General features: G+C 45.6%; 1 protein-coding gene across 1 annotated transcript in view; it reads left to right on the plus strand.

The window, feature by feature from the left end:
* The window catches only part of LOC123505181, a 26,255-nt gene extending 12,524 nt beyond the window's left edge, over window positions 1-13,731 (plus strand). Inside the window, exons 6-18 of the mRNA XM_045256344.1 lie at window positions 1,038-1,153; window positions 2,928-3,029; window positions 3,496-4,139; window positions 4,232-4,517; window positions 5,869-6,120; window positions 7,107-7,412; window positions 7,554-7,691; window positions 7,858-8,248; window positions 8,372-8,506; window positions 8,817-9,011; window positions 9,588-9,768; window positions 10,280-10,736; window positions 11,076-13,731. Of these exons, the coding sequence (XP_045112279.1) occupies window positions 1,038-1,153; window positions 2,928-3,029; window positions 3,496-4,139; window positions 4,232-4,517; window positions 5,869-6,120; window positions 7,107-7,412; window positions 7,554-7,691; window positions 7,858-8,248; window positions 8,372-8,506; window positions 8,817-9,011; window positions 9,588-9,768; window positions 10,280-10,736; window positions 11,076-11,870 (3,998 nt within the window). The 3' untranslated portion in view covers window positions 11,871-13,731. The remainder of the gene's footprint in view (window positions 1-1,037; window positions 1,154-2,927; window positions 3,030-3,495; window positions 4,140-4,231; window positions 4,518-5,868; window positions 6,121-7,106; window positions 7,413-7,553; window positions 7,692-7,857; window positions 8,249-8,371; window positions 8,507-8,816; window positions 9,012-9,587; window positions 9,769-10,279; window positions 10,737-11,075) is intronic.
* Window positions 13,732-14,973: the final 1,242 nt, after the last annotated feature.

Genomic DNA, 14,973 nt, shown 5'->3' on the forward strand with positions numbered 1-14,973 from the left:
GGGACAGAAAAACGAAGCAAAAGCAGAAGAAAGGAAGGAATAATAAGCGTTGGTAATGAAAGGGAAGAAACAGAAACAAGAATAGGGAAAAGGAAATAAATAGACAAAGATAAAATAAAAAGAACAGATAGAGAGGAAGCGAGAAGATAGGAAGAAAAAGAGAAAAGAAAACGATGATAGAGAAGTAAGAATAGAGAAAAGAAAGAATAAGAAAAGTGAGAAAGGAAAGTAAAGAAGAGAAGAACGAGGAAGTAACGATAAGGAAAGGAGAAGAAAGAGTAAGAATGAACAGCAGAAATATAATATTAGAAAGAAGAAGTAGGGGAAGGAAAGACAAAAAGACAGGAATAGAAGGAAGAAAAATGATATAAGAATGATAAGAGAAACGAGAAGGAAGGAAGAAAGACAAGGAAAAAAAGGGTGAAGGACAAGGTAACGATAATAAGAGAGGCAAAGGAAAGGACAGTGACTTAATACATATAAGACGTAAGGAAAAGCAGAGACACGGAGATAAGGACACGGAAGAGGGATGGATGGCAACAGAGAAGGAGAAAAGAGAAAGAGAAGCAAAGAGAAAAGGCCGAAGAGATAAGAATATGACACAAAAGGGGGAAAAAAGAAGGAGGTAGGGAAAGATAAGGAGAAGCATGGAAGAAGAGGGAGGGATAGGAAGAGTAAGGAATAATGAAAGTAGACAGTGAAATTTTGAAAAAAAAAAAGTGAAAAAGAAAAGCGTAGTAAGAAAATATAAGGAAAGGAAAAAAGAACTGCGGACGGAATGAGTAATGACTGAATAACGAAAGGAAATAAATGATAAAGAGAGAACAGAAGAAAGAGAAAAGGAAAGAGAAGGAATAAATATCAGAAGAAAATAGAGAGAGAGAGAGAGAGAGAGAGAGAGAGAGAGAGAGAGAGAGAGAGAGAGAGAGAGAGAGAGAGAGAGAGAGAGAGAATGACGGTTAGCTAATGTTAGTACTGTCCCCTTAGGCCGTGCACTGGTCGGAGCGTGGGCAAGGTACCGATGGGGCGTGTTTGAAGAGCGCGGCTACCATGCCCACCCACGCTACCCCGCCACCCACCGCAGGGACGACGCCCCCACACCCACAGCCTGCACCGACAACCCAGACGCAGGACGCTGGGTGGCCGCCTCAGGGTAAGAGAGAGAGAGAGAGAGAGAGAGAGAGAGAGAGAATGTGTGTGTGTGTGTGTGTGTGTGTGTGTGTGTGTGTGTGTGTGTGTGTGTGTGTGTGTGTGTGTGTGTGTGTGTTACAAAACAAGAAAACTGTAAGAAATTTCTGGTGATACGTGGCAGAGAGAGAGAGAGAGAGAGAGAAATGTGTGTGTGTGTGTGTGTGTGTGTGTGTGTGTGTGTGTGTGTGTGTGTGTGTGTGTGTGTGTGTGTGTGTGTGTGTGTGTGTGTGTGTGTGTGTGTGTGTGTGTGTGTGTGTGTGTGTGTGTGTGTGTGTGTGTGTGTGTGTGTGTGTGTGTGTGTACGTACGTGTGTATTTTCAGACAGTTATTCTCCTCTATTCATCGTATTTTTTAAGACCGAATCAAGGTTGTGACGTTTTTTTGGCCTCTCTTGTATTGCCTCTGTAGACTGTAACAGTTTAACATTTGCACCTCTACTGTACTTCCTCGTCACTGTTTATTGTGGACACTATTGTACTTCTTCGCATAACTGTTTATTGGTGGACACTCGTTTGTTATATTGCAGTCTCCCTTCCCTCAGCACACATTCACCGTACACTTGTTTCACCTGGTATGGCTACGTGATACTGTACATTAGACTCACATCCTTCCATCTGCATTAACGTATCTTGCACAGTTAAGGTAATGTGTTTACGTACCTAGGCAACATGATATACGGTACTGCACATTTTTCTTTTATCTAACGTACCCTGTATGTTTAAAGTGATGTAGGGTGTTTATTTAGGCAATACAGCAGTCGACATATTCATATTTTTTTTTTCTATTTCAATAATTCTAATACAAAATTGTTTGGGTACGATATTAGAGAAATCAATCAGAAAAGAAATATATAACAAAAAAAAAGTTGCATATTATCCCTTATCATATCTTACTATGAAAAAAAATATATTGATCTCTAACGTCATAAATCCATCTCGTTAACTCCCAAAAAACTCAAGACTGTTCAAGAAAGGGCCGCCGTGGTACAGTGGAACCCTGCGTGTTTTGGGGTCCGAGGGGTCTCCAAGCGCACGGGTTCGAATCCTGTCCACGGTCTGAGTGTAGGTTGGGCTTCCTCACTCGGGGCAACGGTTTCCTAGCGGGTGGACTTTGAGATAGGAGGTACCCCAAACAATATCCCCTTTAGCCCAGAAATTCCCGTGAAATGCCCACATGGTATAAATGAAAAGAAAAAGAAAAAAATAAATGTTGTCTACATAATATACGTGTCTCTTATCCTTTCCTCTACAGAGCTCCAAAGTTCACCAACCAAGCATAAGTTCATGTTGTTTGGTGCATATTTTGTTCTCTTCCTTGTATAATAATGTTCAGTCATTTCCTCGCGTGGCTTCTTGATTTGTTACTTGAAAATGTTGTGTTATTGTTTCGTCAGGTGCCGCTATTCTTGACGTCAGGCCGCCTCCTTGCCTTTACTTCCTCCGGCGTGGGAAGATTTGATTTTCTGAGTCTTTGTCTGCAACCTCCCCGTGTGTGTGTGTGTGTGTGTGTGTGTGTGTGTGTGTGTGTGTGTGTGTGTGTGTGTGTGTGTGGCGGACATTATAGAACGAGTATCTTCCTATAATAAACAAAAAAAATGGTGTGCAGTAAGATTTTCATGCTTTCATAGCTTATCTTAATATAATGTTCTTGCCTGAGTGAGAGTGGAGTGGAGTGATGGATGGTGAAGGCAGTGAGAGAGTTTCCTTCCTGACGGTGTGTCGGGGGTATTGTCGCAGGTCGGACCAGTGCCAGGAGGGAGCCGAAGAGCAGTGCCTGTGGGTGCCGGACGCATCTGCCCCGCGCAACACCTCGCTCCTTACCACTCAGACTTGCCGCAGGTGAGCGTACACACACACACACACACACACACACACACACACACACACACACACACACACACACACACACACACACACACACACACACACACACACACACACACAAACAAACATATTAACTGAAAATTAGCGCAAAGTAACTCGAGACAAACAAAACTAATAGTAATTAATTATGAACAAGAAAAAGAGTAAAATCGGTTTAATGAGCTTGAAGAAGAACGAATGTGCTAATATTATACAATATATACTCACATACATACTTCACTTAATCTTAATGTAATTGATGTTCATGTACAGTGCAGTGCTTGCCTTGATCCGTAGTGTTTTGTAGTGTTTAGACTGTCTAAATAAATACTGCGTTGGTAATAATATTCTTGTCTGTGTGTGTGTGTGTGTGTGTGTGTGTGTGTGTGTGTGTGTGTGTGTGTTACCCGCCTGGTGTTTAATGCGTATGTTTGTGTCGCAGGTGTGGGAGTTTTGCGACACCGACACTCACGACAAGGACTCCCCGACACCCCACAACCTGCTATGTGGCGCCAACAGTGTGTGGGACGTTATGAGGCGACACCCAGACTTCACCCTCAACCACGCCACCTCCACCACAGCCCCTGCCACCCACTCTCCTCTACCTGTCTCACTTCACACGGCCCCAGATCCCTCTGGCGCCTCCTTTTCACCCATACCTGCAGAGGAAAGCACCCAGGGAGGAGCGGCGAGCGAGGACACCTCAACAGAGAGACAGAAATTCCCTACTGCGTCATCTGATCAACTCCACCCGTCCGCCTCACCGCTCGGGGGGAGCTCCGGGGCGCCAGGTGATGGACAGGTGACACACAGCGACAGGGAAGGAAGCGTAAGGTTAAGGAGGAGAAGAAGTGGTGTTTCTCCTCAGCCGGGTGTCATCCCAATGCGCCCTAGCCTCGTTACCGCTCATATTGCCGCATCTTCCTCCGCATCCTCCCCGTCACCGTCATCATTACCATTGTTATCCTCGTCACTATCCACCCGCGGTTTTTCCACGTCTACTGAGGGGCTTCGCGCGGCTGACCTGACGTTCCAGCATGACCCCACCACTCGCCAGAGGAACAGAAGCCACGCGGAGAGTTCCAGGTGAGAGAGAGAGAGAGAGAGAGAGAGAGAGAGAATATATAGACGGCACTATAGTATATACATCATCACTACTTTGATGTTTATTTTTCCAGAAGAGTTGACGTGCAGCAGCAGCAGCAACAGCACCAGGAACTGAATGGGGATGAGACAGGGAAGGAGAGGAAGGAAGAAGAGGGAAGAAGAGCAAACAACGAAGACTGGGCGTACCTTGACCTCACGACGACCACCACCATGTCATCCGTCTTCCCGCCCCCCTCCTCTTTCTCCTCCTCGTCCTTGCCCTCATCTCTGCCCCCTCCTCCAGAAATAGAGTTCCTGGCACCTGCCCCGAGTGTCGTGGTCTTGGCCCTGGACCTTTCAGACCAAGCCATAGCACAGGTAAGGCACGATGCGACCCATTACTCTCTTATCTCATGCATACACTCACCCACCTCTTGATTGGTATGGTTTTCCCTTCAAGCTTGACCCAATGAGTACCAAAGACGATTTCCAGGGTTCCTATTCTAAAACACTTTCACGACATACATGTTTTTCAGGATTTATAAATGGTTATAGCGACAAATTAACGTGATTTCTGCGTTACTGACAGGAAATACTCTCTTCAGAACCCGATCCGTCATCTCTGTGTCCTTAGAGAATAGTCGTAGAGAGAGTAAAGTGTTTATGAATACGACCCCATATTTACAAAGTACCTGTTATTAGTCGCTGTTAAAGAGACAACGACATAACTTATTATTTTAACCTTTTAACCCCTTTATTATCATGACGCATTTTCCTATTCATCTGGTTTCCATTTGGTGATATTATACAGCATCAGAAACTCGTGTAGGGATTAATTTAGTGAAGACTGTAGCCACTAATTCCCATAGACCCTTTCTAATATCAATAAAATGGTCAAAGTAGAAATGCGTTGAAGGGGTTAATGATCGTCATAAAGCAAATATAAACAATGCGATCATATACAGAATGATATTAGACTGATGCAAGAAAATATAAACAATGCATTGATACGCAGAACAATGTTGGATTGATGCCATGGTACTGTGAGTTAATGAAATGCAAGTACTGTACCTACAAGACGAGAATTTTGAAAGACACCGGTGACAAGTGACTAATGAAACGCAGCACTCTCTCCGACGGGTGTAGTGCAAACCCGTTCCCGAGCCTTTGGTTTTAGTTGCTCTCAGTACGTTGCTCTTACGTTAACTGGACCCTCCTTTTAGATTTTTTTGTTTTTTCTCTTTCTCCTACTTTCCTCTTAACAGGGCCTGGCAACCAGCGGGATTTTTTTTTTTCCAACACTTTGTTTTCCCTTGGCCAGTGCCCTTGTAATGTAAATCGTCCCAGATTACTCATGTGAAGGAAAAATCGTCAGACCGTCATCCGCAGTCAAAGCGTGTGGTATTGTGTGAATCATGTGTATTGGGAAGCAGCGGAACAAAGTGGAGACGTTCCTCGCGCTGCCAAACAAAGGAGGGATGAGGCATGAAAGTGATTGTAACTATACTCCGGTATTGCTTGGTGAGTTAGCAGGGGAAAGACTCGGAATCAAAACCCTGTGCCCTCCTGACTCCTTCATTACACGTACTAGAGGTGGAGTTGGATTGTTCCTTAGCGCCTGAGAGAGAGAGAGAGAGAGAGAGAGAGAGAGAGAGAGAGAGAGAGAGAGAGAGAGAGAGAGAGATAACTTCATGTGGGTGTTTGTGCCTTCAACTCCCCTCTCCTGCAGGTGGCGATGGAGGAGATGAGGGGTGGTGTGCTACGGTGGCTGTGGGGGCTTGGTGAGGGCGTGAGAGTGGGGGTAGTGGCCGCTTACCGCAACTCCTCCTACCCGCTGACCCTTGGCCCCCTCCTGCCTGCCCCCACCACGGCTGCCGAGCTGGAGGACGAGCTGGCGCTGCTCCCTTCCGGCGCCGAGGTGGAGAGCGGCGCCTACGGGGGACTTTACTGCCTCGACTGTGTGCTGGACGAGGCTGCCAAGGTATGTAGTACAGTGTGTATGTGTGATTCACCTCGGTCTATGGTCACCCAGCCAGTCTTCCCCATTACGGAGCGAGCTCAGAGCTCATAGACCGATCTTCGGGTAGGACTGAGACCACAACACACTCCACACACCGGGAAAGCGAGGCCACAATCCCTCGAGTTACATCCCGTACCTATTTACTGCTAGGTGAACAGGGGCCACACATTAAGAGGTTTGCCCATTTGACTCGCCGCTTACCGGGACTCGAACCCGGGCCTCTCGATTGTGAGTCGAGCGTGCTAACCACTACACTACGCGTGTGTGTGTGTGTGTGTGTGTGTGTGTGCGTGTGTGTGTGTGTGTGTGTGTGTGTGTGTAAAATATGCCGAAAATTAGCATAATTAAGTAAGGATTTGTCTTTGTCATGAAATTGTATGAGATTAGCAGCTTTACGCTCGTGGGCGCCTGTGTGCGTGTGTGTGTGCGTGCGTGTGTGTGTGTGTGTTTCACTGTTTGATCTGCTGCAGTCTCTGACGAGACAGCCAGACGTTACCCTACGGAACGAGCTCAGAGCTCATTATTTCCGATCTTCGGATAGGTCTGAGACCAGGCACACACCACACACCGGGACAACAAGGTCACAACTCCTCGATTTACATCCCGTACCTACTCACTGCCAGGTGAACAGGGCCTACACGTGAAAGGAGACACACCCAAATATCTCCACCCGGCCGGGGAATCGAACCCCGGTCCTCTGGCTTGTGAAGCCAGCGCTCTAACCACTGAGCTACCGGGCCTGTGTGTGTGTGTGTGTGTGTGTGTGTGTGTGTAACATCATGATATCAAGTATTTGTATTATAAAACATTAACAATAAGAATTGAATACAGGAAATCATTGTTATTCCCCGCTGTCAATATGAATGCAGTCTAGTGATGGAGCCATCACTCAGAGGCACAGTGTCTGTGGCCTGCAGCAATCTCATCTGTGTGTTTGTTGTTTGCAGATGCTTGAAGACAATGGTGTGGTGGCAGGCAGCGGTGTGTTGCTCCTGGCAGCTTGTAACCCGTTGGTGACGCCCAGCCACTTGTCCCACCCCAGCATAGCCATTGTGCACACCTTGGCGCTGTGTTCCTCTACCACACCATTTTTGGACCAACTGGCCCACCCAGAGGGAGCTTGGGTACTGTCTGGAACATCTCCATCTGAGGAAAATTCTGGGGATGAAACTGGAGAGCAGCGCGTGGCAGAGGTGTTGACGGCAGCCACACAGGCAGCCCTCGCCTTCCCCGGAGACCCCATGTTGACCAAGGTATGGCCTGCAAACGCTGCACCGCACTGGAGAGATGTCACTGATACACTGCATGCATGTCTTGTATAAAATATTTGTGCTTATCAGGAAAATGGTCTTGTCTTGTTTCAAGTCACTTTATTAGTTACGGTTGTTCCACAGGTGGGTGGGGTGATGGTGGCGGCGAGGCGCAGCAGTGTGGAGAGCAGTGGCCCTTACAGCACTGTGAGGGGTCAGGTGACCCTCCCCCAGACAAGTGACAGCCTGCTCATCGTCATCACCACGCAACATCATGCAAAGGTTCTTCATTATCTCTTTGATCATGAAAATGTTGAAATACTCCATTGTGCTTATGAAGTTCTATTCATCTACCATGTATGTTTATATACCTTCCTGAAATATTTCTATTGGAACCAGCAGCCTTTATTTTGTAGTCTTATGGATTGATTGTCTCTCCTACACACAGATTGTAGAGATAACAAGTCCGTTGGGGAAAGAGGTGGACCTTGTGAGGGACAGCAGCCAACGTTTCTGGGCCGTGATGGAGCAGGGTGGTGGTCGTGGCAACTTCTCTTATGCGCTCAAATTCCTGACTAGCTCTGTTGCATTTCCCGTGCCCATAGCTGTGGACGTGTATGCACGGCGGCCAAATAGTGAAGGGGTGACAGTGACTCTACACACCAGCAACAGTGCCCACCATCCACTGGAACCAAATTCACCGCCACTGGTGGTGTGGGCAAGGGTGACTCATGGTGGCCGGCCAGTGGTGGGTGCTCGAGTGCTGCTGAGAGTGAGCCGCCTGAGTGAGAGTGGTGCTGCAGACACAACTGTGGAGCTGCTGGATAATGGAAATGCTGGTAAGGCTGTGTGACATCTGCTAGGCTGCGTATTTAGCCTCCAAGGTATTCATACTATATATAGAGAGATATTTTTTAGAAATAGGTATGTTGCTAAGAAAACTTCCTTACATGTGTGCACAGAGCCTGACGTGCGTGCCCAGGATGGCGTGTACACGAGGTACCTGACATGGCTACCAGGCGAGGGTCGGTACGCCCTCTCTGCCCACGCCACAGACCATCAAGGTGCCGCCTCCGTGCTGAGGCTCAGGAGGAGGGGTGAGTGTGCCAGGCCTTGTTGTTGTTTTTGTTGCTGCTGCTGTTGCTTTTGTTGTTGCTGCTGTTTGTTTGCAATATTATTTTAATTAGACATATATCAATTTGAAAGAGATGTATGCACATACTGGAGGTAATGAAAACTGTTACATTTACATACCTTGTGAAGACTCAAGAAATTTTTGACTGAGTAGCACTGTAGAATGTGAGTTTTTTTACTATAAGTTATCTGCTGTTACAAAAATGTATCACTGTAAGAAGCAGGATCGTACCAATTGTAATAACAAGCCACCACCCTCCCTTCCCCTGGCAGATGGTCGCATGGTGCCAATCAGTGCCGGACAGTTTGTCAAGAGTAGTGGCACTGTGACCCTTACAGTGGCTCGAGTCACATCAGCGGACCTCGTGCCACCTTCACGTATCACTGACCTGGCCGTCACGCCACTGCACGGCACATTCGTCAACCTCACCTGGTCAGCGCCTGGCGGAGACCTGGACCAGGGCTCAGGTGAGTCAGGGTTTGACTGCACAATCTCTGGATGTCCCTTGCCCTTTGTCTCTTACTCACGTATACTATTACTCTATTTTTATTATTATTCAGTCCATCTTTCCCATAATGGCACTTCCTATCTCTTTTCACTGCTTCTTTTGTTATTATGTCCTGCTTTATACACGGCCGCGTCTATGACCATGACAGTAAGTGAATGGTCTCAGTTTACTTTCTTTTCATATTTTCTTCTCACACAGTTTATGAAGTCATTGTAGTGACTTGCATCCTTTTATATGTTACCCTCAGAGAATGTGGCATGTATGTATCTTAGTCAGCTTTGTAGTGAATTAACGCACTAGTAAAAAGAAACTAACCTGTTTTAAGCCTAATTGGTAAAAATGCAAAATTGTGTCTGTGCATGTTTTTTTTTTTCTTTCTTTCTTTCTTTCCTTGTGTTTTTTCGCTTCATGATTAACAGTTTTCCATGTGGTTAAAATAATCGACTCCTTTTTTGGGCACATTTCTTAGAGTATCAGGTTAGTTTTCCCAAAAGTACATACTGAGTGACTGACCGCAATCTTTCCCACCACCCAGCCTGGCAGTACGAGCTGAAGATGTACACTGAACACGATGCTCTGAGTGAACACCGCTTCAACACGTCAACCATCGCCGTGTACTGCATCACCCAAGACCTTCGCACCCCCACCCCCCCACCAGCACCCTACGGCACCCCACAGCACTGCCTCACCGAACTGCCCTTCACTAATCTTAGGTGGTGAGTGTTGTTGCCGCTTCTGTTGTGCTGGTGAGGTGGTGATATTGTGGTGCTTTTGGGTGTTGTCTTGTCTTATTAGGGTTTTTATTTGCAAGGCTTTTTTTTCACTTTTTTTTCCATTTTGCATATCATTAGTTATTTTTATTGTGTGTGTGTGTTTTTTTTTTTTTTTTTTTTAATTACGTATCTCTACTGATCATCTGTGTATTCATGTATTCTGTTTTTGTTTTTGTTTTTTCTTCTCATTATTTCATTACTTTTTCTCAGGCATTTATAATTTTCTTTTTTTTTTCATTATTGTATTTTTGTATTTTTTTTTCTTTTTTTTTTTTACTATCTCAACTGATCATATGTGTATATTAACGTATTAATTTGGTTTTGATGTATCTTTTCCATCATGTAAAGAACCAGTTAGTGATTTCTTATAGTTTGGACAGGCATTGGCCAGCCTCCTCTACTCATCAAAAACACAATAGCACTAGTCAGCGGAAATAAATACCTTTCCTCTCAGGTACTTTGCCATCCGAGCCATAGACGCTGCCAACAACACAGGCAGCATCTCCAATGTTGTCTCAGCCTTCGTGCCGGACCTGCCCACCACCTCACCCTCAAACACTCCTGTCAACCACGAGTCCTCCAACATCCAGACTGTCATCATGTCCACCATACCAAGCCCAGATGACCCTTGGGGAAACGCTACGTCTTCTCCCGACGACCGAGTGACTGCTGCGACACCAGACTGGAGGGTGTGGGTGGCAGTGGGTGTGGTGGTGGGTGGGGTGGTGGTAGCTGTAGCAGTTGTGGCGCTGTGTGTGTGCTGCTGCAGGAGGGACCGAGGAAAGTCCGAGAAGGATCCTGACCGACCCGTTTACAAGATCTATGTAAACAATGCTTATATACAGGAAGAGGACGGAGAGATCAAAGTGGTGAGCAACGGCAAGCTGGTGGATGACAAGGAGCCCAGTCAGGTATGTGTTGTATTCCATTCCATCAATTGGCATCATTCCTTTTTACAGTTACGTGCCATACTTGCCGCGGCGCATTAGACCCATTTTTTTCTTGATAAAATAATTAGCGCGCGTCTCCGGCAGCCATAGTACAGATGTTTAGGCCTACAAGAGTAAATCTGTAGATGTGGAGTTGAAGCAGTAGTGCTGATAACAATAATGTTATCAATAAAACTCTCTCTCTCTCTCTCTCTCTCTCTCTCTCTCTCTCTCTCTCTCTCTCTCTCTCTCTCTCTCTCTCTCTCTCTCTCTCTCTCTCTGAAATGTACGTCACTAAAAGACAAGTTGCACACTGTCCAGGTACAGGAGTGGGTCAATTCACTCTCCAAGTTTGGATCAAGTGATGTGTACGGCGGTGAGCCTGGCGAGCCCATCACGGCCCCCCCAGAGGCGCCCCTGGTGGAATGCCGCCCCAGAGCGTCAGTCAAGTATGCCAGTCCGGTGCGATTTGGAGTGCTGACCAACGGCTCCATCATGCGGGACGGCTGCCAGTCCTCCTCCTCCACCTCCTCCTCCAAGCCCTCGGAGGACACCAGTAATGAGGACGTCAAGTATCGGGACTTGTCAGAAACCACCAGTAATTCCACTACCGACGGAGGCGCCTCAGCAGCCTCCACTGCCACCACAGACACAGTGCCACTGCCACTGCCACCTCCACCCCCATTAGCCTCCTTAGGGGAGAATGCCAGGGCAGTGCCTGTCACTGTGCAGCCCAGCGAGACTGAGCAGCCACTGCCTCCACCACCACCACCACCGTCACAAGTGATGCCGCAGCCGCTAGGCATCCCGGGCCCCACAGTCATCTCCATCCACTCTGGGCCGTCCCTGAACAGTGGCTACAGCAGTGATGAGGACGGGGGCTTTAGGCCACGCACAGTGCCAGGCCCAGGGCCGAGGAGGTACTTACCCACCCACTTCTCTTCCTTCCGCTACCTTCCTCCGCCCCCTGAGTACCGCTCGGCTGTGAGTGGTAGCATAGGCATCAGCGGTGCTGTGGACTACCCTACCTGCCACACAATTTCCCGCGCTGCCACCACGCTGCCACACGGGACTGTGCGCAGTGTTAAGAAGCGACGCCACATATCTTTTGTGTAGCACAGGAACAACCAACATGCCATCCTGACATGTTTAGGGAACTTTCTGCATGTTGCATTAGACAGTTTGTTCCTGGTAGTGGATAACAAGTATAACAAGTGCTTTAATACATACCATAAAAGCTTGGCACCAATGACACCTGTAGTGATGAACTGACTTCATGTTGTTCATAGATGCCACAGCGCTGTGCTGCTGTGGTGGATGTGCTCCATTCGTGTCTCATGGCTAGAAAACAGTCACATAGTTCAGCGAATATTTTCAAGACAGTGAACATATTGTAAACAAGGATCACTTTCATTTCTTAGAAAGACCAATGTTCAGTTTTGTTCGATGTGAATTTGTATGTTATTCTTCCTTTTGTAAATATGTACATATGTATTTGAAATGCCAAATGACTGATGATTTTTTGTGATATAATTTCTAGGCAGTGTCTGTCCCAGGGAACTTTCCTGTATATATGGAAACACTGTAACAAAATTCCTTGGGCAAGCATGGACCTTCATAGTGGATGTATTTGGAGGTCACTGAAGATTAATTTTTGTTCTTGTAGGACGTGACAATATATAAAACAGGAAATGTTTTCCAAGACATATGGATGTAGAATTGGTGTGAAGCAAAAGGCTTGCAGTATTATTGTTCCATAAAAGGACGTGTCACGATATAATGGGTCACAATATAAGATAACAAATGCATGAAAACTGTAGATGAGATGGAAATGAGGAAGTGTTGTTATTTTGATCTCAGAGGGAATAGTTATGTATAAGAGGGAGACAGCGGTGCGTCTTTAGTGACAGGGTGAAGAGTGCCTGGCCTGTGGGAAGTGAAGGGAGGGGGCAAGGCAGTATCCAAGACACCTTTGACTGATTGTTGTGTAAACTCTGGCAAAGGATTGACTGTCTCATGAACATAGAGTGGATAAATAAGGTAAATGTGTTAGAATTTAGATGTGTGTGTGTGTGTGTGTGTGTGTGTGTGTGTGTGTGTGTGTGTGTGTGTGTGTGTGTGTGTGTGTGTGTGTGTACATGAGACAGGCTTTTTATGATGTTTAAGGATGATCTTGTGCTTTTATAGATTGTGATTAATGATGATTGTAAGGCAAAACAGGATTTATCAATAACAACTAAGTAAAATATAATCAACTAAACAAATGATAGTGATACAAAGAACGTATGACAATAATAAAAAAAAAAAAAAACTTGAAATATTGCCGAGAAGAATCCCGAACTAAAGACTTCAGTGTGTATCGGTTTGGCCCTCACCCCACAGGCATTGTATAGGATAGGAAAGACTGAAGAGGATCCATAGAGGGAGTGGTGCTGCTGTACTCTGTGTCACTGTGTCACGGGCTCTGGTCAGCGTTTTACCACTTGAGAAAACGTGAACATGATATGATTACAGTCAATGGGCGATGTTCTCATCTATTGACTGGCCTTCATATTTGAGGACATTGTATTCCTACCAAGACATGTCTTTATTAAGAGTATACAGATACCCATAACTATATTGTTATTAAAATAGATAAGCAGTTTTGGTAAGAATAAAGTCAGCTAACCATATAATTAAATGAAAAGGAAATCGATATGAAATACATAGGACAGTGAGTGTGTGTGTGTGTGTGTGTGTCAGTGGTGCGCGCCCCAGGTGACGGAATCACTGGGCCATTCCTGACAGGCACAGTAAGGCTCTGCAGGAGCACGTGTGAGCCCATCCCATGACCAAAGATTCACCTGCCTCCTTGTTTTAGTTTTAAATTGGAGTCATGAATCCATGTCTCTGGTATCTTAAACTGGTTGTGTACATAGTTCTCTGTATTATTTTGTACATATTCTGTAACATGTGCTTCCTGAAAAGAATGTACTGACCTGATAGTTTTCTTTTTCCTTAACACATGAAATATGTTTGAAGTAACTGGTTGGTTAGGTGGTAATCTGAATACAAAGAATAATCAATGATGAGTTTGTGTGTGAATCACAATGGATGACATTTTCACGTACATTACTAAAGAAAATAAGTAATAACAATAATAATGAAAATAACTAAAAGACAGACTGATGTCAAAACTTAGTTGACAAAAACAACTTATAGTTAGTATTTACTTGATGTATAAATTTAGTTTTGAAAAATACCATGATTACTATTTCAAATTTGATCGATTAAAGACTGTAGATGAACTATTTATGATCCAGAAACATAAAAATATTAGAACCATTGGTGTGCGCCGCATAATACAACGATGACGAACATCCACGCAGAAGCTCAGTGTTCAGACTCAACCAGTCAGCAGTACAGCCTGTGCACCGCCGTCATGCACGTGCACTTCCATCAGGCGGCCTTATTAGCTAAGTGACCATATTCAGGCCTGCCTGTTATCCTACTTGATAACTCTGGCTAATACTAGTTCCGCTTAAATAAAGTAATAATGAAAATATCACCAGGAACTACACCGGAGTTTTGTTTTTCAGCATTGTCTTCCGAAGTTGCTCGCGAAACAGCGAAGCAGCAGTGTGGTGCAGCGTGGCGACGGTGTGGCAATAGTGCGGAGTAACGACTTGCTGTCACTAACAATGTTTACCCTCATCACACCCAATGGGGAGTTTTCAGAACTAATCCACCAGATGTCACCGCTGCTAGGCGTCCCTTGCTGACATGAGCTAAATTATTGCTGTATTAAATCCCAGGCGCATACAGATGCATAGAACATTGATTATGATGATACTCTTGACATTCTGTATCTACTCTTAAATATCCTATATGGATTGAATTTTAAGATAACATCATTAATTTTAATTAGAAGACCTCAAAACCTAAAATATCTAAGCAGAGTTGAAAGGCAACATTACCGCTCTGACAAAGGATATCTGTGGGGCGCCCCTGCTTGCCTCCTCTGTCGATGCCTCTGTGCAGTTGTGCAGTTGTTAGTATCTCCATCGCGTCGTGAGAAGTGTGTGTTGAGTTGCTGCAGGGTGCGAACAGTATTATTCTGTTCATGGCGGAGCTTGGCAGGCCCTTAGGATTCTCTCCCCATGGTGGTGTCCCGAGGCGTGGCGGAGTTTGACATTGTTTTGGTGACATGATAAACACTGCTGGACACCTGACTCAGAGA

Source organism: Portunus trituberculatus, chromosome 17 (assembly GCF_017591435.1).
Source record: "Portunus trituberculatus isolate SZX2019 chromosome 17, ASM1759143v1, whole genome shotgun sequence".
NCBI lineage: Eukaryota > Metazoa > Arthropoda > Malacostraca > Decapoda > Portunidae > Portunus > Portunus trituberculatus.